The 26,704-nt window shown below is 46.4% G+C and overlaps 1 protein-coding gene across 4 annotated transcripts in view; it reads right to left on the bottom strand.

The window, feature by feature from the left end:
- The window catches only part of DPP3 (dipeptidyl peptidase 3), a 33,130-nt gene that overhangs the window by 2,203 nt on the left and 4,223 nt on the right, over positions 1 to 26,704 (bottom strand). For all 4 annotated transcript variants that reach the window (XM_026004351.2, XM_026004352.2, XM_026004353.2 and 1 more), the window contains exons 3-17: positions 18,386 to 18,475; positions 17,701 to 17,838; positions 17,045 to 17,119; positions 16,335 to 16,428; positions 13,363 to 13,493; positions 13,119 to 13,249; positions 12,983 to 13,041; positions 9,585 to 9,779; positions 9,273 to 9,385; positions 8,866 to 8,958; positions 7,452 to 7,514; positions 7,225 to 7,349; positions 6,985 to 7,105; positions 5,725 to 5,904; positions 1,236 to 1,398 (exon numbers count right to left, since the gene is read on the bottom strand). In XM_026004351.2, the coding sequence (XP_025860136.1) occupies positions 1,236 to 1,398; positions 5,725 to 5,904; positions 6,985 to 7,105; positions 7,225 to 7,349; positions 7,452 to 7,514; positions 8,866 to 8,958; positions 9,273 to 9,385; positions 9,585 to 9,779; positions 12,983 to 13,041; positions 13,119 to 13,249; positions 13,363 to 13,493; positions 16,335 to 16,428; positions 17,045 to 17,119; positions 17,701 to 17,838; positions 18,386 to 18,475 (1,771 nt within the window). The remainder of the gene's footprint in view (positions 1 to 1,235; positions 1,399 to 5,724; positions 5,905 to 6,984; positions 7,106 to 7,224; positions 7,350 to 7,451; positions 7,515 to 8,865; positions 8,959 to 9,272; positions 9,386 to 9,584; positions 9,780 to 12,982; positions 13,042 to 13,118; positions 13,250 to 13,362; positions 13,494 to 16,334; positions 16,429 to 17,044; positions 17,120 to 17,700; positions 17,839 to 18,385; positions 18,476 to 26,704) is intronic.

Raw genomic sequence — 26,704 nt, 5'->3', positions numbered from 1 at the left:
GGAGAGAGCTCAGAGGGTTGGAACGTAGAAAGGCCATGAGCCCTGGGAGCCAGTGAGCCAGGAAGAGGGGTCTCTGAGGCCTTTCAGGGGTCAGGGTCAAATCCCTTGAAGCCTCTGAAGTGCAGTGTAAAGAGCTGGAAATAAGCCTCTTAAATGTGTCTTCCTCACCAGGAGGAGTAATTATTTCATTTAACTTTCACAACTGCTTGTGACTATGGGAGTGAGGAGCACTCTTAATCCGACTCTAGGCTCCTCCAGTAAAGAGCTGTAAGCTCTGTGCCTCAGTTTTCTTAACTGCGAGATGTAAACTGTAACTACTTCATTGGCATATGGTGAGGATTTATTCTTATTTTTTTGAAATATGCTCTGTGCCCAGTGTGGTGCTTGAACTCATGACCCCAAGGTCAAGAGTCACATGCTCCACTGACTGAGCCTGTTAGCCACCCCTGGGATGAGGATTTAAAGGGTTAATCCATGGAAAGCAGTAAGAGCTTGAAGGAAGTACCCAATTCAGGTTTGCTACAGCATCAGCACACAATCAACACTGGCTTTATGGATGAAGACAAGGTCACAGAGCTGCTCTGAAGCTCACACTATGGTGCGCTTCTGCTTAGGTGCCTCAGGTGACAGGAGTCAGGAAAGATGGATTAAGAGGTAAGAGGAAATGCAGCAGGATGCTGGGCCCCCAAGAGCCCCCAATACAAGAGGTGCAAGTGTAGTGCAGACAGGGTCAAGGCTTTTGGAAACCGAATCATCACTTGAGAAGGAAGAGGGCCCATGGGCCTGCTGATCGTTCTCCTGGGCTCTGTGGAGTCACATTGTCCCTTGGGTTCCACCAGCCCATTGGGTCCAATTCATGCCTGCCCCTCACCTCATCCCCAGGTAACAATAGGCCTGATTCTTTTTTTCTTTTCTTTTCTTTTCTTTTTTTTTACGACAGGCCTGATTCTTCAGGATCATGCCTGGTTTCTCCAAGAGCCTGGGGTCTGTTTGTTCCACTAGCCCCTGCTCTGCTGACCTTCCACAAACCTCCAGTTGCTATCTTATAAGCAGCATAGCCCTGCATGTGTGGGGTGGTGGTGGTAGATGCCAAGGTTCAGACCTAAGGTTTGGCATGGGGAGGACTGGGTGAATGAGGGAAAGAGGCAGGAGTCACCTCAGGTAGCCTTGCCTGAGCCCAGGGATGGGTTCCAGGCCTCCTTTTGTAAATCAAAGGGGGCTGGGGAGTCCATTACCTTCAAGGCGAGTGTTGGGCTGAACGATGAGCTTCCGAGACTCCTTGCGGAGCAGCACTGTGTCCCTGAGGGTGAGGAAGCACTCAGGGGATGCATCAGTGACCGCTGCATACCCCTCATACAGAGCCCGGCCTCCGGCCACATCTCCTGTGGACTTCAACACCTGTGGGAAGGCAAAAAGAATTAGTGCCTATGACGGGCAACTCCCTGCATCCATGGCGCTTTGCCAGCGGCCACAGCCAACTGTGCCCACCCTGGATGGTATCTGCTGTCTCATGGTATTACTGGAGATCAAGGGCTTGGCTCATAGTAAGTGCCCAGTAAAGTGAAGCTAATGTTTCTCATTTGGTTGTCTCATTTGAGCTGCAGACAGAGAAAGCATTATTGTCTTCCTCTTAAAAAAAAAAAAAGCATATTACATATACAAAATATATAGAATATATATTAGGTTATAATACATAGGTTATAAAAAATGATACATTGATTATTTAAAAAAACAAGATGCCCATACAACCAGCACCCAGCTTAAGAGTTAGTTCCCTCACTTTTTTTCAATTAAAAAAAAAAAAAAAAAGGGATGCCCGGGGGCTCAGCGGTTGAGTGTCTGCTTTTGGCTCTGGGTGTGATCCTGGAATCCCGGGATGGAGTTCCATGTCAGGCTTCCTACATGGAACCTGCTTCTCCTTCTGCCTATATCTCTGCCTTTCTCTGTGTGTCTCTCATGAATAAATAAAATCTTTAAAAAATAAATAAATAAAATAAAAATTAAAAATTTTTTTTTAATTAGGTAGGTTCCATGCCCAGTGTGGGGCTTGAACTCATGGCTGTGACATCAAGAGTTGTATGCTCTATTGATGGAGCCAGCCAGGCATCCCAAGGATTTCCTGTCTGAGTCAATAATCTTTGATTCTGGGCTTATTATTCCCTTATGTTCCCTGAATTCTGCTCTCGACCAGGTTATTTTAACTTTTGCTGTGTCCTGTGATTTGCTTTTTCTGCTCGAGTTATGTGTGAGATTCATCTGTGTTCATGCATGCAGTTCACCCTTCTCACTGCTGTCCACTATTCCACTCATAAACACCACAGGTGAATCTCTTCCCATGTCAATGGGCAACTTGTGCTGTCTGGCCCTCAGCACCCTGTGGACACCTTGGGCACTTCCTGATGAACAGAATGAACAGGTGCAGGTTTCTCTGGGAGAGTCAGTGGTCTAGAGGTCAAGTGAACGCTCCACCTTAGATAAGCCCACATTGTTCTCCAAAGTTGCTGTACCAGGCGTTGCTCCCAGAAGCAGTGGCTGGCAGTCCTGCCTGCTCTGTATACCAGGCTGGTGTTGGCAGCTTTTCATTTTTGCCAAGCTGGTGGATATAAAGCTCATGTGATTTAAACTGTGCTTTTCTGATTGCCCAAGAGGTTGAATATCTTCCCGCAAGTTGATGTGTTATTCATTTTCCTCTTCCTCCCTTTTTTAAGGGTGCTTTCAATCTTCTATTTTATTTTTTTTTAAGATTTTATTTATTTGAGATATATAGAGAGAGACAGTGAGAGAAAGAGAGAGCAGTGGGGAGAGTGGGGAGAGGGAGAAGCAGGCTCTCTGCTGAGCTGGGAGCCCAACATGGTGCTCAGTACCAGGATCCTGGGATCATGACCTGAGGTGAAGGCAGGTACCCAATCAGCTGAGCCACCTACGTGCCCCAACCTTCGACCTTTCCACATTGTCCCTAATGACTCTTCACCTCTCTTAATTTTCTATCTTGGTCTCTGTGCTACGTGTTGTATACTTTCTTTTATCTTTAGCTGGATCTCAAACCTGTTTAACCTGCCTATTTTTAGTTTCAAGGGTTATGCAGTTTATTTCTGGGAGTTGCATTTGGTTCTTTTCCAAATATCTGACATCTTGCATGTCCAATCCTAACTGCTGCTGATTAGCAGGTGTCAAAGTAGGACTCCTACTAGGGCCCCCTCCAGGTAAGCCTCCACCTCTTAGATTCAGGGTTATAAGGATTCTCTGTGGGAGGGGGTGGTGGTGGTAGAGGTGGTGGAGAATGACCTCCAGGGGGAAAGTTTTTTTTTTTTTTTTCAGGGGGACAGTTAAAGAGAACATTTCATCCTTCTCTCTTCCCAGCAGTACTAAGCACACAGAAATTAGTGGAGACACATTTATCAAGCCACCATGTCGGATCCCATGAACTTAAACAGGGAGTTGGTAACATGGAAGCCAATGCGAGGCAGGACAGGTATAAGGAGGAGACCTAGCAAACTGAGGAGCCATGCCATGTCCAAATGCCCAAATACAGTGGCTGCTGCTCAGTTTCCACCAGTTGTTTACATGGGACTTGAGCCTATTGATGCCAGTCCTTCCAAGAAGCAGATTTATACCTGACCCTGTCAATTTTCACAATACAAGGTGGGCCAAAAGGGACTGCGTTTGTGACCCTGGCTGAAGCCTTTCCTTGTGGAAATGTCTTCATCTTCCCCACTTGCTGTCTCCTTGCTGTGCTCTTGGCTTTTGCTAGGGGTCTGATCAAACAAATGGCCATGTCAAAAATGTCTCCATACTCCCTATCTTCTGTAAAGCTACTGCTGAGGTTACTGTCTATCCTGCTGAATGATTTCTCTTGTACAGAGATCCAACTGGTTCAGTCTCTAGAACGGAACACTCTCTGCTTGTTCCATACTCAGTTCAATATTGGGCTAGGATTTAGCAGATTTGATTCCTTCACCTAGTGACTTAACATTATTAATAAACAACTTTAGAATAATTCAAGATATCCAGAAAAATTGCAAAGATAGAACAGAGAGTTTCCATATGCCCCTTGCCCAGTGTCTCCTCTTGTTAACACCGTACAAAATTAGTGCATTACTATCAACTAAATTCTAGGCTTCTTTAGATTTCAACCTAGTTGTCCCATTAATGACCTTTTTCTATTCCAGAATCTAATCTAAGACACACTACGTTGCATTTTGCATATACTGATTTTTTTTTAAGATTTCATTTACTTATTTGAGAGAGAGAGTGAGAGAGCAGGAGGAGCAGAGGAGGGAGGAGAATGAATCTTCAGCAGACTGTGCACTGAGCCCATAGCCCAACACAGAGCTTGATCCCAGGACCCTGAGATCACGACCTGAGCAGAAATCAAGAGTCGGACACCTAACCAACTGAGCCACATAGGCACCTCTGCATCTACTAATTCTTATTTCTTTTTTAAAGATTTTACTTATTTATTAATGAGAGAGACAGAGAGAGGCAGAGACACAGGCAGAGGGAGAAGCAGGCTCCATGCAGGGAGCCCGATGTGGGACTCGATCCCTGGTCTTCAGGATCAGGCCCTGGGCTGAAGGCGGCGCTAAACCGCTGAGCCACCTGGGCCACCCTAATTCCTAATTTCTAATTTTATTTTACTTTAAAGGCCAAACACATCTTTTATTTAAAAATGCCTTAAATCCTTTCTGGAAACAGGTATGATCATGGAGATATTTGCTGAGTTGAAGACTGGGCCTTCTATCAGTTGAAAAAGCTGGCAGGACCCAGTTCCAATGGAAGGTACTGCACAGTGGAGGTACCCACAGTGGAGTGGGGCCTTTGAATGGTTCTCAAACTTTGCTGAGTGTCAGACTCACACAGCAGGCAGGTAAACATGCAGATTCCTGGACACTACTCTCATGATTTCTGAATCAGGTCCGGGGAGATCCCCAGGAATCTGCATCTGTAACCTGCTTCTGAGTGAGGCTGATGCTGCTCGTCCATGGACCACACCTCATGTCACACCAGCTTGGATAACACAACATTCTATTTGCTCAATATGTTGTGTCATTTGATTGCTGCCAGGTGAGGCAGGAGATGTATCCCATTAATTAGATAAGAAAAGTGGGGCCCAGCAAGGCAGAATATGTTGCCCCAATGACATGGCTAGTTAATAGTGACATCAAAACCCCAAAAAGTCCTGACTCTAAGCATTCCTACAAGGGGGGAAGCCAGAGCCACACTGACCATTGTCCTTCACCTACTAAGCTCCGGGCCTCCTTCTATCCCTCAACTCATGAAGTTCATTCCAGTCCCCACGTTTTATGCTTTATGCTTTCTGTTTCTTCTGCTCACAGACCTTCTCATACTGGTTCCTGCCTGGCACTCAAATTGCAGCTTAAACACCATCTCCTCCAAGAAGCCTTCCCTGACCACCCAGGCTAAGGAAGCTATACATTCCTTTTCCCTCCAATTTCACCTGCTATTGCATCACCAAGTTTTATGGTCTTTATAGCTCTTGTCATGACTTGAAATCATCTCATTCACTTATTGTTTACACGTTCACCACAACATAAGAAACCGCTCATAGCTTATGCCAGACCATGCCTGGTACGTGGTCACACTCGGTGTACACACTTGTCCAATGAATGAATGAGTGAACGAATGGATGATCAGAAGGCTACAAGGCAGTGCTAGAGGATGGAGAGACAGGGTGAGGTGGGAAGGTAAGAGGGCTCCACTGACCTGAAGTTTCCTCAGGAACCTCTCCAGGGCGGGCTTGCCCACAGGCCGGATCTTGTTGCGGTCGAGGCGGACCCGGGCATCTGGGCGCCCATCAGCGCCTGTGGTGGGAGTGACAGTAACAAGTCCCTCGCCAGCCTCCAGCAGGACCCTGAGGATCACAAATCGGGCCTGCATGTGGGCCTGCCAGAGCCAAACAAGAAAAGAATCATTTACATCCCTGAGATAAGATACATCAGAAGCTTGGTCCAAAGCCTGAATATAATATGTGCTCACTCCTTGTCAATTATTCTTATCATTTCATTCTCCCTCACCCTGTGGATCTTTCTCTACTTATTCCTCTCCACTTAAATTCTTCCTCCCCTCTCTGCTCACAAGGGGAAGGCAGGCTGCCCTGGGAAACAGGAAGGCCGTTTCCAGGCAGGACCGAGAGCCCTGTGCTTCCCCCTTGCCAACCACCATGCCCCTCACTGCTCCAAACCCCTCCCTGATGACAGCAGATACCCCTTGGCCCCCCCCACAGTCCAGGTCACCAAGCACTTTCTCCTCTACAATCTTGTTTGTATTCCACAGCGGGACCAAGTAGGCATCATGAACCCCAGTTTACAGATGATAAACGGAGGCCCAGAGAGGTGAAATGACTTGCTTGGGATCACACAACTGTTAAGGGAGAGCAAAGACTCAGACCTCAGTTTCTTGACTCTAAAACATGTTATTTTGATGATGTAAGATTCCCTCAAGACATACTTGTATGAATTTTAAAAACATTCCTATTGTTTACTCTATTTCCAAAGGATATCTCATAACTGAGCAGCCTAGCCTGAAGGCAAACTGCTTGGATTTGAATCCTGGCTGTGCTGCTTACCAGCAAGTTACTTAATTTCTCTGTGCCTCAATTTCTTCATCTATAAAATGAAGGTAATAATAGTTTCCTGGGGTTGACACTGGGAGCAAGGAGTTAATTCAGGTAAAGTGCTTAGAACTGTGTGTAGCACTGACACAGGTCAGTTATTAGCAGTTGTAGTAAAATCACCTCAGCTGATCTGCCCTCAGAGGTGGGCAGGGAGACTATTACTCCCGTTGCACAGACAGAGACATTGAGTTCACAGCAGTGTGACCTACCCCCATAAGCACTAGAGTCTGGGATTAAACCCAGTTCACAGGTCTCGTAGGTAGATATGGTTGTCCCATCTCTACACCTAGAATCCTGACCTTGGACCCCACTGCCGGCCCTCCCCCTGATGGCTCTCTGCTAGTCCCCACCTGTCTCCAGCTGGAGGCCTCAGGGGTGTAGAACTCCAGGGCGAGCAGCCCAGCCCGAACCATGTTGAGCCAGTTCACGTAGATCACATCTTCTGCATCAGCCCCCTCAAAGCCAAAGATCCTGGGGAAGGGGCAGGGAGGCAGCAGGGGCAGTCAGAGGCTGCCTGGGTCCTGACCCCCACCAGTACACCCTTCATCCACAAGGGAGGCCCACCCCCCGCCCCGGCCTGCTGCTCATACTCCAGCACTTGCGGGTTGAGGCAGAGGTAGAGGCCCACGCTTTCAGCCCGGCATTCTTCGTAGCTAGAGGCGATGGTACTGAACTTGCTATCCCAGGTCTCCCCACTCCGGTACCAGCTCTGAATCTGGGAGGCGAGGCCCAGGAATTAGGTAGGCTTAGGGGCAGCTGCCACCCCAGGCATGCCCAGACCCCCAGCACCTGGGGTGTCTGCTGAGGCTGCCCTCACCTGTTCACCCGTCTCTGGGTTGATCACTGTCTCCTGGTCAAAGTTAAGTGCTCCTTTCTCATCCTGCAGAATGGTCAAGACATGAGACGAGTGAGGGAAAGGTGCCTGCCCCAGCCCATTACTGCAGCCCAGGGATTCAAGCGCCATCCACACGCCGCTGCCTCCAAACCTGAGTCCTGTGACCCTGGCCCCCAGCCACATGAAAACCCAGACCTGGGATCTCCAGACCCCAGGTATGTACCAGTGGATGGTCCAGAAAGCTTGGCAGCTTGGTTGCTGCTCCCCATGCTGGCAGAGGCCATGGCCTGTGATTCTCTACCTCCAATAAGCATCAGCCTCACTAACTACTCCATGTGCCAAGCATCTTTTATGCACCATCCGTTTATTCCTCACAACCTCCCCCCCCCCCCCGCCATGGTTCTGCTACCCCACCTCACGTGGGCGGGGGGGATGAGGCTCAGACACTACAAGCCACAGAGTGGAATCAGAGCACATCACCTCCATGCACACTATCTCTTGCAAATAACACCCATTCCAGAGGGCCTACTATGTCAGGCAAGCCCTAGGGCTTTGCTTTTATTCCTCATGATAGCCCACATGGTAGGAGCCAGGGTCCCCGTTTTATAGATGGGCCAACTGAGGCTCAGGAAGGAGAACTAACTTATCCAAGGACACGGAGTGGCCACATTTGTCCCCATTGCCCTGTGGCTTTAAGCCTGGACAAGGCCCAATGCTAGGCTGCTGTCCCCTTTCGCTGCTCTGAAGCCTCCTGACCCCTGACCCTCCCAACTCAGTGAGGTACCCTACCCCACAGCAAGCGGGACCCAAGCCAGAACCCCACTCTCTCTGATGTCCTGGCCCCACCTGCCTCTGGTCATCTCATCTGTGCAGCTCTGTGCTAAGGGACCAGAAAGGGCTCTTCTCAGCCTGGCAGGAAGGCTGTCTGTCTGCTTTATATTCTGTGCATGGATGTCACAGGGGCTCCAGCCACTTGGATGGGCTGGCAGGTAGGGGCTGTTCTGGGGAGATGTGACTCACTCCCTATTAATACCTGGAAAGGTACAGGTTCCAGGGAATAGTAGTACAAAGCCAGACCATGCAGCAGCCTCAGGACTGGGAGCCTCCAGAGACTGTCCCTCACAGCCTCCCTGTCCCTGGTGCTGACTCACCTCCAGGGCAGGCTTCTGTGGCCTAAGCCAAACAACCTTCCTGTGCAGGAGACCCCAGCTGGACTGTCCCTTGGGCTCTGCACCCTTGGGGCTCCTGGGAAAGCTTGGGGGAGGGTGATATAGGGACTTCCTTCCTTCAGGGGCCATTTCCCCCACTTAACCCAAAGCCCCTGAAGGCAAAGACAGAAGTGGCTTCAACCTGGCTGGGTTGACCATGGGGGAGGGGAGTTGTGGACACTTCTCACCTGTACAAAGAGCTTGCCGCTGCCATGGCCCAGCAGCTCATGCAGTCCCACCTGCACATCAAAGGAGGGCCCCTTCCAGCGGATGTACAGGTCCTACCAAGACAAGCAGAGATCCATGCTACCCACTGCCCCACCGCAGCCCGGCGGCCAGCTAATGCCTCCTTCATGCCAGGCTCCATGAGGGGCACCTCTTGGCCTATCTCATCCTTGCAACAGCCTGGAGCAAGGGATTGCCTCTGCTGCTTGACAGGTGAGCAAACAGGCCATGTAACAGGGCCATGAGGCCAGGAAGTAGCTGAGCTGGGATGGCAGCCCTGCTCTTTCCTCTCCCTGCCCTGGGCCTTCCACCTTCCTGTGCCGGCTATCAGGCCAGGGCCGACCCAAACCCTTGGGCTGTCAGTGCCCACCTTGTCATCCTCTTCCAGGAAGGTAAGCTTCTCCCGCTGTGTGGCATAGGCCACAGCCAGCACATTCCCCAGCGACACATTCTTAAAGCCATCCGTCTGCCTCAGGTCATCATCTGGAGAAGGTGGGGAGGGAGTCAGGGTGAAGGGGCAAACATCAAGGGCCACAGACAAAGGAGTCTAGACCAGAGGATGCTGCTGGGATGGAGAACTGAGTGGGGTACATGGCCAGGGCCACTGTGGGGGGGGGAGGGGCAACTCTAAATGGAGGCTCTGGAGGCCTAGGGACTATTGTCACAGATTGAGGAAGCTCACAGTTGGGGATGTTGATTCCAGCAGGGATGCCAGAGCCAGAGAAGGTGAGAACATCCAGGGAGGTGAAGTCAGGGGTGAGGAACTTGTCTTTCTCGAAGGCCGGGGGCCAGGGTAGCTCCTTCAGCAGCTGTTCCGCACTTGCCACCAGACACTCAAACTTGGCACTCATGGCCTTGTTCACCATGGCCACAAAGCCTGTAGGGAGGGAGGTGGGCTGTGGGCTGGCAGGATTTCAAGGGGTCCCCTCCCCCACTCAACTCTGCTACCCCTCCAGCCATCATGCAGGTACTAAATGTCTGCTGCATGTAACACCCTTTGCTGGCCAGTGGGACAGTGACCCAGGCCTGGCCTTGCCTTCATAGAGGTCCCTGGGGTGGACAGGATGCAAAGAAAAGGCTTCACTGGTAACGTCTGAGATGGACCTTAAAAGGAGGTGGGAGGGAGCACATAGAGGATGGTAGGCAAAGATCAGTTTCCCCATGGAAGGGACTACATGAGCAAAAAATATGTTCTTCTTTTGGGAGCAACTGAACTATCCTGCATGGCTAGAGCATCTGGCTTGTGAAGTGGGGACTATGGCTGCTACATAGGAGGGCTGGGACTGATCCTTTCAGGTTTAATGCAGTTAAACCTAGCTTCTGTTTGTTTCCAAAGTTGCACTCCATAAGATGCAGTTTCTATGAGAGCCTTCATAAAGAAAAAGCTTCCTGGTTAAATACATTTGAATACTATATGCTCTACTTCCAACTTCTTAGAGATTCCTGATATACATTGCATATTAGAAGCACTGAAGAGTCCTTTAGGCAAGACCTCCTGCTACTTAGCACTGAACCCTTCATGGTATAATTCCTGTGAACCCCGCATGAACTATACCTTGGAAAGGCCTGGCCTAAACTACTGCCTGGTCAGGCTCTTACAAAGAATGGAGTAACTTGGCCAAGGGTTAGACTTGGCAAAGCCTCCCTGTGTCAGGTGGAATTGACATATCAGGTCAGGTGGAATTGACATACGAGTCAGGAAGACACGACGATTAAAATAGCAGAGAAGAAAAAGCAACCACAGGGGCTGGTTAAATAAATCAGGGGGCAGCTATATGATGGCACACCATGCAAGTATTAGTCGGGTTGTAAAATATCAAATGTCATGAGAAATTATAATATTATGCAGCTATTTAAGAGAACGGCTGGCTCAGTCGGTACACCCTTGATCTCAGGGTCATGAGTTCAAGTTCCACATTGGGCATGGAGCCTACTTAAAATAAAAGTAAAAATAAAAGAACATGGTAGGTCTATACCTACTAATATGAAAAGATATCTAAAATATTCAGTGAAAAAAGCATAATCTCATTTACCTGGACAAATTAAAAGTTTCATGTGTGTGTGCTTAAACAAAGCTCTGGAGAGACCTGTATTCAACTGCAAACTGTGGTGATCTCAGGAGGGGAGTGTCACAGGGGACAAATTTCACATTTTATCCTACATACTTCTGCACTGTTCCAATTACTTACAACAGACATGGATTTTTAAATCATGCCCACACACATTTTTAAGCATTTATAGCTCTATATAAAAACAAAAAACGGGTGCTTAGGTGGCTCAGTTGGTTGAGCAGCCTATTCTTGGTTTTAGCTCAGGTCATGATCTCAGGGTCCTGGGATGGGGCCCCATGTCAGGCTCACACTCAGGTAGGCAGTATGCTTGTGGATTCTCTCTATTCCTCTGTCCTTCCTCCTGCTCCCACACATATCCTCTCTCTAAAATAAATAAATAGATAAATCTTTAAATAAACAAATAAACAAAAATCACAATGTACATTCCCAATTTTAACCTTGAGGTGGGTCCAATCATGGATGATTTTTTTTCAAATCTATTTTCAAAATCTGTGACCGTGAACATGGACTACTTTTCCTTTAAAAGAAATTTTTTTATTTTTACTTTTAAGTAATCTCTACATCTAGTGTGGGGCTTGAATTCACAAGCCTGGGATTAAGAGTCACATGCTTGGGACACCTGGGTGGTTCAGCAGTTAGGGGGCTGCCTTCAGCTCAGGTTGTGATCCCGGGGATCCAGGATTGAGTCCCACATCGGGCTCCTGTGTAAAGCCTACTTCTCCCTCTACTTATGTCTCTGCCTCTCTCTCTGTCTCTCTCATGAATAAATAAATAAATAAATCTTAAAAAAAAAAAAAAAAAGAGTCATATGCTCTACTGAATGAGACAGCCTGGTACCCCTGGACTACTTTTCTAATAACCACAATGAGTTAGGTAAAGAGGGGAGCCTCTGAGATCAAGGTTGCTTAGGAGGTTCTGGGGTCTTGGCCCGCAGAGAGGCCTGGAGAATCAGGATCCAGGCAGGGAAGCTGCAGGTGTGCAAACCTGTCCTCCTCTCTGGCCCCTGCATCACCTGCACCCTGGGCCTGCATTTATAGGCTCAGATCTAAGCCCCCCACCAGTTGCCAGGGCTTTCTTCTCTCTTCCCAAGCTAATCTCCCTGGCTTCTAGTAGTTAGATATTCCAGACTCTATCTCCAGGGGCTGAGGAGGATAAGGCTTGGCACAGAAGTCTAAATCCTCAGGCTGGATTCCCTGCCTTGCACAGGTGAATCCTGTGGGGGTATGGGCAGGCCTCCCACCTGCCCTTGGGATGACAACAGCCAAGTCAAGTTCACAGTCATGATGTTAATTATTCTCCCATTCACCCAGGACCTTTTATGTACCTGGCTTGTGCTAAGCAGCCTGCATAATTATATGTGTTATCCCATAATTGTTTTTTTTTGTTTTTTAAATTTTTTTTTTTTAATTTATTTATGATAGTCAGAGAGAGAGAGAGGCAGAGACACAGGCAGAGGGAGAAGCAGGCTCCATGCACCAGGAGCCTGATGTGGGATTCAATCCCGGGTCTCCAGGATCGTGCCCTGGGCCAAAGGCAGGCACCAAACCGCTGTGCCACCCAGGGATCCCCCATAATTGTTTTTATATAGAGCTATAAATACCTCACTTCCCAAGACACCCAGAAGGGAGTGACTGATGCTCAGATGTGGGGTTTACACAGCTGGGAGGTCACACAGCCAAAGCTGGGCTTGGGACGACTGTTGCCTGTGTCCACAGCAGACAACACAGCAGACAGCACATCAGACAGTACAGCAAAGTGGCTCAGAGCCAAGGTGCCAGGCTTGGCCACCCACCAGCCATCCCTAAGTCACCAGTTCTGTAAAGTGTGGATAGCAACTGTCATAGGAGGACAGTGTCCAAACGGACTACTATAGCTAAGTGCCCAGTATCCAGTAAACCAACAACAGTGGTTCTGGTTACCTATATTATTATTGCCAAGCGAGGGGAGAGCCCACAGGGGACATTGGGATAAGGGTCTGTAAGCTGACCACCCTCCTTCCAGGAGTTACCTTCAAACTCTCCACGGGAACCAAATGGGTCTCGGTAGCTCTCAATGAACCCGATGTAACTGGGGGAGCAAAGAACAGAGATGGAAGAGGGGCAGGCAAGAGGAGGGGACAGCTGGGGTGAAGGCTGGTGCCTCACCTCTCCACGATGGGGCCTTTGTCCTGTATCCAGAAGCGGGAGCCCCTCTTGTGGGCCTCAATGGAGCCCTGGGTGAAACTTTCTATGTACTGAGCCAGCATGTGTTCCTGACGGCTGTTGGCTGCATACGCCTGGGAGAGAGCAGGGGTGGGTCAGCCTGAGGCCACCCATGCATCCGAACACCTGTCTTTGCAGCCCAGAGGGATCTGGAGCTTGCACACCTCAGCCCCCAGCCACCCCTTACCTTGGCTTTCTCCAGGTGCTCCACCACCTTCTGGAGAATAGGCGCATAGTCTCCCCGAGTCACCTGGAAATGGCACCCCCGGAATTCATAGCTCTTCAGCTTGGAAGTCATTTCAGAATGCAGAGTGGGCTCTGAGGGAAGAAGGTTTGCTCAGGGAAAAGGCTAGTGTAAGACACCCCAGCAAACTTCTCACCGTGACACTCTTACTCTAAGATCTTCAATGACTCTCCACGGCCTACAGAAGTTAGTAGAAATTTCCATTTTCGAAAAATACGCATATAACATAATAGGAAATATTCTAAGGACTTTACGTCAGCTAATTCATTTCAGCCTCACATCAACTCTAGGGGGAGTTATCTCCATTTTACAGATGGGGAAACAAAGTCACAGAGAAGTAAGTTTCCAAAGGTCACATGGGCAGTAAGTAGCAGAGCAGGATTCAAACCTAGGGTGGCAAACTCTATTTAGAAAGACAGTCATCCCTGAAATATAAGGAGCCTTATCAGGTGATGAGAGGGTGAATGGGAAGTAGAAGATGAAATGAGAGAATATGTTGAAGAGAAGTGAAGAAGGGGACATGAGCTAAGGAAAGCAGGCTGCCTCTAGACACTAAAGCCGAATGAGGCAAGGAAATAGATTCCCCTTCTGGAGGCTCCAGAAGGAACTGGAGTCTTGTTTCAGACTTTGGACCTCCAGAACAGCAACAGAAGAAATTTATGTTGTCTTATGCCACTCAATTTGTGGTGATTTCTTGCATTTTGCCTGTTGTCACTGAACAGTAGGACATACTTCTAGGTTATGTTTTAAAAGAAAAAAGATAACCAGAGTCTCTCCCCACCTCCCAATATGACATCCCCATCAGAATGTGAGGGCTCTTTTCCCTCCTCTTGAAGGTGGGCAGGCTTGTGACTCTAGCAGAAGTGATGCCACATGACTGCTGATGCCAGATCATAAATGGTGACACAGCTTCTGCCTGGCTCTCTTGGAATGCCCACTCGTGGAGGCCAGACAACACGAGCAATGTGAAGAAGCCACATGAGGTGTTTTGGCCCCTAGCCCCTGCTGAGGTCCCAGCTGACAGCTACCATCTTCCACCAGATGTGTGAGTGAGCAAGCCTGAAGGTGTTTCCAGTCCCCGGGGGCTGGTACACAGAGTACACTGGCTGGTACACTCTGGTACCACAGAGTCTGTGAGCATGAAGAGGTGGGTTTATATCCCTAAATTTGGGGGACATTGTACACAGCAGTAGATGACACAACAGGTACGCTCAGGCAGCTTGGCTCCAGAGCCACACTCTCAAGCACTATCCTATACATATAGTAGAGTATATGTAAGTATAGGCTTGGCTTATTTTCCAGTGTGATCTATTCCTATTCCCATGAACCCAATATCCCCTTCCATAGTCAAATCAAATGACTTGCCAATCCCTAAACTTTCCCTCCACCATGCTCTGGGCTCACACCATTCCCTCCACCAGAAGTGCCGATGCCATCTTTATCTATTCCCACACCAAATATCTGAATTTCTACCAAGTGCTAGCCACTGGGGAGACAGTGGTCAATGAAACACACCCTTCCTCCTCTTGAGGAGCCTGTAGTCCAAAACAACAAATCTGGGACATTACTGGGTGTGCTAATGGGAAAAGAGAAGGAAAGTCATGGAAAGACAGGGCAATGTCGTGGAATAAGTGATGCCCTAGGATGGTCTAGAGGATGAGTAGGTGTCCATCATGTGAATGTGTAGGCAGTAAGAGGACTTCAAGGTGGAAGGGGAACAGACCATCAAAGTCCTAGACAGCGTATGTGAGAACACGGGGGTTTTGGGGGATTGTAAGCTGCTGAGCATGGCTGGGGCAGAGTCTAAGTGGGAGGTGAGCAGGGATATGAGGCTAGGGGGTGGGAGGTGGAAAAGGAAGGCCAGGTTGCAAAGGTCCTCATAGGGGCTGGATATTTCTTTCTACACTGCATACATTTCCCTCTCACCTAGTAACAGACCCTGATTTTCCTCTGAGAATCCCCTGTTGCCAGCTCCTCCAGTTCAGGTGAGTGGGAGGGGCTGGCCTGATCACCTGGCTCTGAGACAGTTTTGGGATCAGGGTCAAGACAATCAGAGATCTATCTGTGCCTTGACCACAGGGATTAGTTCACAGATAAATATGGGATCCAAAATAGAGAAACTAGAGCCACTCCCACACCTTATTGAAGGAACTTCTGGGAGGAAAGGACCCTTTTTCTGCTTGGGTGGCTAGGCTGGTAACTGACTATCAGGCCCTGTGTGGGAGGAACATGCCATGGATAAAGTCAGAGAATGGAGCCAAGAGACAGAGAGAGAGAAATTCCTCAGAATACTGTCCGAGCAGCTGGGTCTAGCTGTGCTTGAAGCCATCCTACTCTAGGCTTCTTAATTACCCAAGTCTGTTAAGTCCCCTTCTGGTTTAGGCAAATATGCAATGGACTCTTCACTTATGAAGAGTTCTGAATGATAGAGCCCTTGGAGGGCTCTTTGAGAGATATTCAGGAAGCAGACTTTAGGACATTCGCCATCTCTAGGTCCTGAACCTCCAAAAATCCATATGGTACCTCTTCCAGGAAGCCCTCACTGATGCGCAGTTTGGACTTCTAGCCTGTTATGGGGCATATGGCCCAGCCTCTATTCCCATTATTCACATGGATTATTGTGTTTTGTGCCACTACCTGAAGGATAGGGACCATCAGAGGCTCGCAGCAGTAACACCCTCCAAGTGGCATGGAACCTCTCTCTCTGTCCTTGTACTTCCTGTATCTTTGCTGTCATGGCCAGCCCCAGGGCTAGGGTCCCCTCACAGGCAGTACCATGCGCAGAGCACATCATGAACACAGTGACCAGTAAGTCTGCAGTCAATATGTCCTGTAACTATTATGACTGTTACTCCCTGCAGAACCCACCAACCCTCCTAGGCCCAGGACTAGAAGGGGTGTGTGAGGCAGCTCACCCATGCCAAGCACAGAAGCCAGCCGCACCTCGTAGCAGGGCTTCTCATCCAGGCTGACACCCTTGAAGAGTCGCGTGTTGTAAGCACTGAGGTTCTAGAAGAGACCAGGGCAGAGGTCTGGGGAAGGAGAGTAAGTCCAGAACGGGCTGCAAGGTGGGAGGAAAAGGGGTCCACACCAGGGAAGGAAGGTACAGAGGCAAAGCAGGCTGGGGCCTCTGGGGGAACCTGGCTAAGTCCACTGCGATGGGGAGAGGGCAGGTGGGCAGGCCAGGCCAGACTTTCCCACTCTACTCCATATGCTGAGCCCTAACTTTTACTAAGTGCTGACTCCCCTGTGTCAAGCACTACACGCTCTCGGCTAACCCAGGGCCACGCGAGGCAGCAGACATGGAAACTGGTTACACAGCTGCTGGGAAGCAGACCCTAGGAGTCTAGAGCCCAGGCCCAGGGCCCAACCGGAAGCAGCTCTAATCTTCTGCACCATCCTGCCCTGAGGCTGTCATGAGGCCTTCAGCCTGGGAGCAGCTCTATCGCTGGCACACCTGGGCACATCTTCACTGGAGCCATGCCAGCTCTTAGACAATGATTCTAAGACTAGTCTTTTCTACTTCAAACACCCAAAATACTGTGTCTCTGGACCCAAGCTGAGACCCAGGAGTGGGTGCCAATGGCAAGGGGGCCTCATCAAACCAATATTACAACCCTCAAACCTGTGAGTCCAGAAAATCTTGAGCCAGTTTGGCATCTTCCATGGTACAATCCCCAGAGTAGTAGGTAGTGATTCCCTGTCAGGGAAGGGGACAGATGGAAAGGAGGAACTGCCAGGGTCAAGACACATTACCCCCAGCCCCCTGCTTCCTGTATCCCCTCCCAGCATCCCCCACCCTGCCTCCTCGATCTGTTTCCAGGGGAAAAAATTGTAACACAAATCACAAACAGAGGCCCATCTCCAGCCTCCCTGCAGCTCTGCTCCAGCCTTTCCTGGGCTGGCCCACCCTGAAGGCTTGCCATGGCCCTCACAACAGGCAGTTGCTAGATAGCTTCCAGAGGCGGGAAGCCTGGGATCCCTCCTGGCCCATCTTCCCCTCCTCAGTTCCTTCTAACTCTCAGCTCAGCTCTTCTCTCCTTCCCTTCTGCATACACCTCCCTAGGATGTCAGAATCAGAAAGGCATTCAGGAAGTATTCCATCCAACTTGCTTCATAGTTTACAAATGACAAAACTGAAGCCCGTGGTGGGGGGCAGCTTTGCCTCAAGAGCGTGAGCCAAAGCCCACTGCGTCCCTGCCCAGTACCTGGTACCCTCCCCTCCATGCCAGGTGACTGCAAAGGATGCCCTGCACACTCCGTATGGTTGGGGGGCCTTACCTCCTTCCGCAGCCCGAGGTGTCGAAGCCTTGGCTCCAGAGAGAACATGAGCTCCCTGCAGGTCTGCCAGAGGCTCCTGATTCCTTCCGGGTGCTGCTGAGCTGCCTTACTCCCCATGATCACTCGTTCCAGCTTCTCCTGCAGGGAAAAAGGCCATAGCACCCAAACCTGTCTTCTGGATCCTCCACATCCAGCCCCCAGCTCTTCTCCCACAGTCTGAGACCTGGCTCAAAGTGTGACTGATGGACTAGCAGCATCGGTGTTGCTCAAGAAATGGTGAACCTCAGGCCCCACTACAGAACCGTTAAGTCAGAAACTGCATTTCAACAAGATGGCCAGGCAACTTGTGTATACAGTTAGTGCAGGAAGCCCAGGTGTAAGAACTGCCTCTGCCCCAGATAGGCTTGAGCGCCACAGTCCCAATGACGGACTCTCCATACCTGGGCCTCTCCACCATCCCCCGTGATGACCAGGTTCCATTTCTGCAAGCATTTCATGTTCCCAGAGCACTTCCACATCCCTCCCTTGGATGCCCTCAGGTCAGCACAGTCAAGAAGAAACACTGTTTTTCCATTATATGTGAGGAGCATGGCAGTGGCAGGGTCAAGGTTCCCTCCGTTTAGGCCCCCACTACCATCCCGCCAGCCCCAAATTCCTTACTTTCCCCGGCACTCTCTCAACTCACCTTGGGCAGGTTAGGAACAAATTTGGTGTCGCCAAAGGACTTGTAGTTGCCCATGTTGGAGTAGATACCCGCAGCATATACCAGAAATGCCTAGGGGGAGGTGGACATCAGAGACACGGAAGCACAGCCTCCCCCAACCCCAGGGAGATTCCCTCCTAAGATGTTAACACCTGGAGGAACCAGTATAGGTGAGGCTGGGAAATCTGGGGGCAGGACTCAGATCCTGGGAGGCTCCAGTCTGGCCTCAATATACTTTCATAGACCAATCTTCATATACCCATTGTCCAGCCAAACTGGTCTTCTCCGTAGCTCCCAAAGACAGCCACCCTGTTCCTGCTATGCCCAGCACCCTCTCAGCTACTCGCAGCCATTCCATATGACCTCTGAAGTGTAAACACTGCCTCTGCCTCCTTCTGCAGAAAGCCCCCACAGGGCAGGCAGCTGGCATTGGAAGCATCAAATGTTAGACCTGGAGGGACCTTGATCATCTGCTCTACAGCTTTTGCAGGCCCAAAACTTATTCTCCCTTCCTCTGGCAACAAGACTTCAATCTTCCTCTTGGGAAGGAGGGGGATCTCCCTTCTCTGACTCCAGGGGTAGGAACGGGCTCAAGCCAGACAGTAGGAGCCCTATCCAGGCAATTTCCTAGTGGCAGAGAGCCTGTTTCTATACTAGAGATCATCAAGCTTGGAGTCCCTCGACCTCCCCTACTGGAGTGAGGAAAGAAAGCAAAGCTGAGAGATGAAGAGTGCATCAAAATGCTATCAGTGGGGCACCTGGGTGGCTCAGTGGTTGAGAGTAATCCTCGTGTCCTGGAATCAAGTCTTGCATCGGGCTCCCCTGGGAGCCTGCTCCCCCTCTACCTGTCTTTGCCTCTCTGTGTGTGTGTCTCTCATTAATAAATAAATAAATAAAATCTTTAAAAAAAATGCTATCACTGAGCCCCTGAATCCAGCCATGACTGAATCCTGCCCTAGCTCTAGACTTTTCAATTATGGGAGCCTAGAACTCTTTTTAAAAATAGACTTTTTTTTTTTTTTTTGAGAATTTTAGATCTACAGCAAAACTGGGCAAAAAGTATACAGATTTCCCATGTACCTCTGTGCCCCCACATGAACAGCCCTCCCTATTATCAACATCTCCCACTGGAGTGGCACATTTGTTACAAGTGATAAACCTACACAGACACATCATCACCCAAAGACCACAGTCTACAATAGGGTTCACTCTTGGTGTTGTATGTTTTATGGGTTTAGACAAATGGATGGCATATACCCACTATTATGTAGATACATTACTCTGTACTATGGAGTAGTTTCACTGCCCTATATATCCCTCTCAATGCCTGGCAACCACTGATCTTTTTTTTACTATCTCCATGGTTTTTTCTTTTCCAGAATATCCTATACTTAGAATTAAATGTATGTAGGCTTTTCAGAGTGGCTCCTTTACTTACTACTATGCATTTGACTTTCCTCATCTCTTTTCATGGCTTGATACTTCATGTCTTTCTAGCACCAAATAATATTCCATTGTCTAGATGGACCAAATTTGTCAATTCACTTACTGAAGGACATCTTCGTTGCTCCCACTGTTGGCAATTATGAATAAAGCTGCTACAAACATCCACGTGCAGGTTTTTGTGTGGACATAAGTCTTTACCTCAAGATTTCACTTCAGTAAATACCAAGGAGCATGATTGCTGGATCACATAGTAAGAGTGGGTTTCTTTTGCAAGAAACTGTCAAACTACGTTCCACAGTAGCTGTATAATTTTGCATTCTCACCAGCAATGAACAAGAATTCCTGTTGTTCCACATCCGTAACACCATCTGGGTGTTGTCAGTGTCTTGGATTTTGGCAAAGTAATGGGTGTGTAGTGGTTGTCTCATTATTTTTATTTGTAATTCCCTAATGACATATGATGTGGAACATGTCTTCAAACACTTATTTGCCATTTGTATATCTTCTTTGGTAAAGTATCTGTTACAGTCTTGGCCTACTTAATTGGGTTGCTTGTTTTCTTATTGTTGAATTTTAAGAGTTCTTTATGTATATTCTGGCTAATAGTCTTTTATCAAATACATCTTTTGCAAATATTTTCTCTGTGGCTTGACTTTCATTCTCTTGACAGTGTATTTCACAAAGCAGAACTTTTAAATTACATTGAAGTCTAGGGGCACCTGGCTGGCTCAATCAGTTGGGTGTCTGCCTTTGGCTTAGGTCATGATGGAGCCCTGCATCAGGCTCCCTGGTCAGTGGAGGGCCTGCTTCTCCCTCTTCCACTGCCCTCCCCCTGCTGGTGTTCTCTCTCTCTCTTAAATAAATAAAATCTTTTTAAATAATGACATTGCAGCCCAGCTTATCAATTATTTCTTTACAGATTATATTTGGACTTCTACCTAAAAAGTCATCTCCATATCCAAGGTCATCTAGATTTTCTATGTTATCTTTTGGGAATTTTACAGTTTTGTATTTAACATTTAAATCTGTGATCCACTTTGAATTGATTTTTGGTTCACATCTGGTCTAGACTCTCTTTCTTTCTTTTTTTTTTTTTTTATGTGGATATCCAGTTATTCCAGAACCATTTGCTGAAAAGACAATTTTTACTCCATTTGTTGCTTTGCTCCTTTGTCAAAGACCAGTTGACTGAATTTATGGGGGTCTATTTCTGGTCTATTCCATTGATTGATTTGTCTGTCCTTTGGCCAACACCATACTGTCTTGATTTACTACAGCTTTATAGTAAGTCTATAGTGAATGGTGCTGATCCTCCAACTTTATTCTTCTTCACTCTTTCCCCAGTATTGTGTTGAGAATAAAATAACTTGCTGGGATTTTTATTCACGTTGCATTGAATCTATAGATAAAGTTGGGAAGAACTAATATCTTGACAATACTAAATCTTCCTATTTATGAACATGGTTTCTCTCTCCATTTATTTAGTTCTTTGATATCTTTCATCAGGTTTGTAGTTTTCCTCATAGTTTTATATATGTTTTGTATTTGTTTTGTTTTGTTTTGTATTTTTTAACTTATATATTCCACTTTCTTGTGTGCTATTAGAAATGGTATTATGGTTTTAATTTCAAATTCTTCTTGTTCCTTTCTGGTATATTAAAAGCAAAGGACTTTTATATATTAACTTTGTACCCTGCAACCTTGCTATAACTGCTTATGAGTTCCAGGAATTTTTTGGTCAGTTCTTTTGGATTTTGTGCAAAGATGGTCAATCATGTTTTCTGTGAACAAAGACAGTTTTGTGTCTTCCTTCTCAATCTGCATGTTTTATTTCCTGTTCTTGCCTTATTGCATTAGGTAGGACTTCTGGTACAATGCTGAAAAGCAGTGGTAGGGGACTTTCATGCCTTGTTCCTAATCTTAGTAGGAAATCTTTGAGATTTTTACCATTAAATATGATGTTAGCTATAGGTTTTTGTTTTTAGCTATAGGGTTTTTTAAAAAATTTTTTTTTAATTTTTATTTATTTATGATAGTCACAGAGAGAGAGAGAGAGAGGCAGAGACATAGGCAGAGGGAGAAGTAGGCTCCATGCACCGGGAGCCTGATGTGGGATTCGATCCCGGGTCTCCAGGATCGCGCCCCGGGCCAAAGGCAAGCACCAAACCACTGCGCCACCCAGGGATCCCGCTATAGGGTTTTTATAGATAGGCTTTATCTTTATCAAGTTGAGGAAGCTTCCCTCTATTCCTAAAATACTGGATTTTGTTGAATGTTTTTTCTGCATCTATTGATATGATCACATGGTTTTCTTCTTTAGCTTGTTGACATGATGAATTATTTATTTTCAAATGTTGAACCCGATTTGCACACCCAGAGTAAATCCTACTTGGTCGTGGTGTATAGTTTTTTTATACATTGTTGGATTTGATTTGCTAATATTTTGTTGAGGATTTTTCATCTATGTAAAAGAGAGATATTGGTCTGTAGTTTTCTTGTAATGCCTTTATCTGGTTTTGGAATTAGGATAATGTTAGCTTCATTGAATAAATTAGGAAGGATTTCCTCTATTCCTCTATTTTAAAGATTTTACTTATTTATTTGAGAGTGAAAGAGAGAGCACAAGCAGGGTGAGGGGTCAAGGGAGAAGCACACTCTCTGCTGAGCAGGGAGCCCAATGCAGGGCTCAATCCTGGGACTCCAGGATCATGGCCTGAGCTGAAGGCAGACACTTAACTGACTGAGCCAACTAGGTACCCGTTTCTCTCTTTTGAAAGGGATCATAGAGAACTGTCATAATATCCTTAAATGTTTGGAATAATTTACTAGTGAACCCATATGAGCCTGGTACTTTCTGTTTGGGAAGGTTATTAATTACTGACTCAAATTCTTTAATGCCCATGGGATTTATAGTGATGTCTCAAATTTCATTTCTGACATTAATAGTTTATGACTTCTCTATCCCTTAGATTGGTCAGAGGCTAATCAATCATGATGGTCTGAATGTTTGTGTTCCCCACCCCAATTCATACATTGAACTTTAACCCCTAAAGTGATGGTATTAAAAGGTGGGGCCCTTGGGAGGTGGTTAGGTCATGAGGGTAAGAGCCCTCACCATTGGGATTAGTGCCCTTATAAGAGACACCAGAGAGCTAGTTCACCCATTCCACCATGATAGGACACAGGGAGAAGTTAGCAGTTTGCAAACTGGACCATGCTCTTGGATTTTCAGTCTCCAGAACTCTGAGAATAAATTTCTCTTTATAAGCCACTCAAGTGGTATTTTTTTTTTAAAGATTTTATTTATTTATTCATGAGAGACACAGAGAGAGAGAGACAGACACAGGCAGAGGGAGAAGCAGGCTCCATGCAGGGAGCCCGACGTGGGACTCGATCCCAGGTCTCCAGGATCAGGCCCTGGGCTGAAGGCGGCGCTAAATCGCTGAGCCACCCCGGCCTGCCCTCAAGTGGTATTTTGTTATAACAGCCCAAACAGACTAAGATATCAGCTTTGCTGATCTTTTCAAAGAACCAGATTTGGCTTCATTAATTTTCCCTATTGATTTCCTGTTATCAATGTTATTGATTTCTGCTCTAATTCTTTTTCTTTTCTTCTGGATTTAATTCGCTCTTCTTTTTTTTTCCTAAGGTGAAAACAGATGATTGATTTTAGACCTTTCTTCTTTTCTAATATATGCTTCAATGCTATAAATTTCCCTCTAAGCACTGCTTTTGCTGCATCCCACAAATTTTGACAAGTTGTGTTTTCATTTTAGTTCAAAAAATATATATGTATATATTTTTATGTGTGTATGTGTATTTATGTATGTTTATGTGTGTGTATGTGTGTGTGTATATATATATATATATATTAATTTATTTATTATTTATTTGAGAGAGAGAGAGAGCGCATGCGGGTGGGGGAAGCAGAGGGAGAAGGAGAGTCTTAAGCAGCTTCTGTTGTAAGCCCAGAGCCTGATGTAGGGCTCAGTCTCACAACCCTGCAATCATGACCTAAGCTGAAACCAAGAGTTGGATGCTTAACCAACTGGACCACCCAGGTGCCCCCCTCAAAAAAAAAAAATATATATATATATTTTTTTTTTAAGATTTATTTATTTATTCGTGATAGACGTAGAGAGAGAGAGAGAGACAGAGGCAGAGACACAGGAGGAGGGAGAAGCAGGTTCCATGCCAAGAGCCTGACGTGGGACTTGATCCCGGCCGGGACTCCAGGATCGCGCCCCGGGCCAAAGGCAGGCGCTAAACTGCTGGGCCACCCAGGGATCCCCCAAAATATATATATTTTTAAGTAGGCCCCACACCCAGTGTGGAGACCAACGTGGGGCTTGAACTCATGACCCTGAGATCAAGACCTGAGCTGAGAACAAAGGTTGGTCACTTAACTGACTGAGCTACCGAGGCACCCCTTAGTTCAAAATATTTTTAAATATCTCCTGAGATTTCTTCTTTGACCCATGTGCTATTTAGAAGTATGTTGTTCAATCTCCAAGTATTTGGGGATTTTCCAGATATTTTTCTGTTATTGATATCTAATTTAATTCCATTTTCATCTAAGAGCAGATATTGTATTACTTCCGTTCTTTTAAATTTATTAAGGTGTGTGTTTTATAGACCTGAATGTGGTCTCTCTTCGTGGACCTTCCATATGAGCTCAAGAATACATATCCTGCTGTTGTTGGATGAAGTAGACTATAGATGTGCATGATATCCAGTTGATTGATGGTGTTGTTGAGTTCAACTAGGTCCTTACTGATTTTCTGTCTGTTAGATCTGTCTGCTAGAATGATGCTACAGTCTCCCAGCTGTAGTAGTGGATTCATCTATTTCTCCTTGCAGTTGTATCAGTTTTTGTCCCAAATATTTTGATGCTCTGTTAGTCACATACACGTTAAAGACTGTTGTCTTCTTGAAGAACTGACTCTTTTATTGTATGTAATGCCCTCTTCATCCCTGATAACTCTCCAGGCTCTGAAATTTGCAAAATTAATATAGCTACTCCCACTTTCTTTTGATTAGTGTTGGTATGGTATATCTTTCTCTATCCATTTACTTTTTTTAAAAAAAAGATTTTATTTATTTATTCATGAGAGACACAGAGAGAGAAGCAAGTAGAAGAGGGAGAAGCAGGCTCCTTGAAGGGAGCCGGATGCAGGACTCTATCTCCAGACCCAGGATTACGCCTTGAGCCAGAGGCAGACACCCAACCACTGAGCCACCCAAACATCCTTCTATGCATTTACTCTTAATTTATGTGTCTTTCTATTTAAGTAGGCTTCTTGTAGACAATATATATTTCGGTCTTGTTTTTTGATCCATTCTGATTATATCTGTCTTTAAATTGGAACATGTAGACCACTGATGTTCAAAGTGATCACTGATAAAAAAAAAAAAAAGTGATCACTGATATGGTAGGATTAGTATCTACCATCTTTGTTACTGTTTTCTATTTGTGTCCTTGTTCTTTGTTCCTATTTTTTGTCTTCTATTCTTTTTCTTCCTTTTGTAGTTTTAACTGAGCTTTTACATAAGTCCATTTTGTCTCCTTTCTTAGCTTGTCAGTTATACATTTTTACTTTTCAGTGTTTGCCCTAGATTTTGCAATATGCCTTTATAATTAGTCCAAGTGTACTTTCATATAACACTATACTGCCTCCTGGGTAGTGTACCTCATAACAAAATAATTCTAATTCCTGTCTCCTCTCCCTTGCATCATTACTTGCGTCACTTATTTCATGTATATATAAGCACACATAGGCTTTATATATGTATAAATATGTAAATTATATGTAATATAAACATTAGCATACATAACCAATACATTGTTGCTATTACTTTGAGCAAATGGTTATCTCTTAGATTAAAAATAAAAAAATTAAGTTTTATTTTACTTTCATTTATTCTTTCTCCAATGTACTCCCTTTTTTATGTAGATTTGAGCTGAAACCAACATTCACCATTCTATCATTTTTCTTTCCTCTGAAGAACTTTTTTTTTTAAATATTTTATTTATTTATTCATAGACACACAGAGAGAGAGGCAGAGACACAGGGAGAGGGAGAAGCAGGCTCCATGCAGGGAGCCGGATGTGGGACTCGGATCCCGGGTCCCCAGGATCACACCCCAGACTGCAGACGGCGCCAAACCGCTGCACCACCTGGCCTGCCCTCCTCGGAAGAACTTTGAATATTTCTTGCAAAGCAGGTCTACTGGTAATACATGACCTCAATTTTTGTTCATCTGAGAAAGTCTGTTTTTCCTTCACTTTTGAAGGAAAGTTTCACAAGATACAGAATTCTAGGCTGGTGGCTTTTTCTCTCAACACTTGAAATACTTCAGTGCACTCTCTTCTTGCTTGTGTGGTTTCTGAGAAGTTGGATGCAATTCTTATCTTTGCTCCCCTAGAGGTAAGATCTATTTTAACTCCATCTTCTTCTAGTACTTTTTCTTTTATTTTTTTGTAGTTTTAAAATATGCCTAAGTGTAGTTTTTTGGCATTTAATATTCTACTTAGTGTTCACTGAGCTTCATGGATCTGCGGTTTAGTATACGACATTAATTTGAGGAAATTCTCAATCATTATTGTTTCAGATATTTTTTCGTTTTCTCTTTCTTCCTCTTCTGATATTCCCATTATATATACATTACACCTCCTGCAGTTGCCCTATGGTTCTTGGATACTCTGTCTGTGTTTTTTAGTCTTTTTTCTCTTTGCTTGTCAGTTTTGAAGATTTCTATTGAGATATCCTCAAGATGGGATGCCTGGGTGGCTCAGCATTTGAGTGTCTGCCTTTGGCTCAGGGCATGATCCCAGAATCCTGGGATCGAGTCCTG

This window comes from Vulpes vulpes, chromosome 5 (genome assembly GCF_048418805.1).
Source record: "Vulpes vulpes isolate BD-2025 chromosome 5, VulVul3, whole genome shotgun sequence".
In the NCBI taxonomy this organism is placed as follows: Eukaryota; Metazoa; Chordata; class Mammalia; order Carnivora; family Canidae; genus Vulpes; species Vulpes vulpes.
The sequence above is the reverse complement of the archived record's forward strand: the minus strand, read 5'-3'. Positions and strand labels throughout refer to the sequence as shown.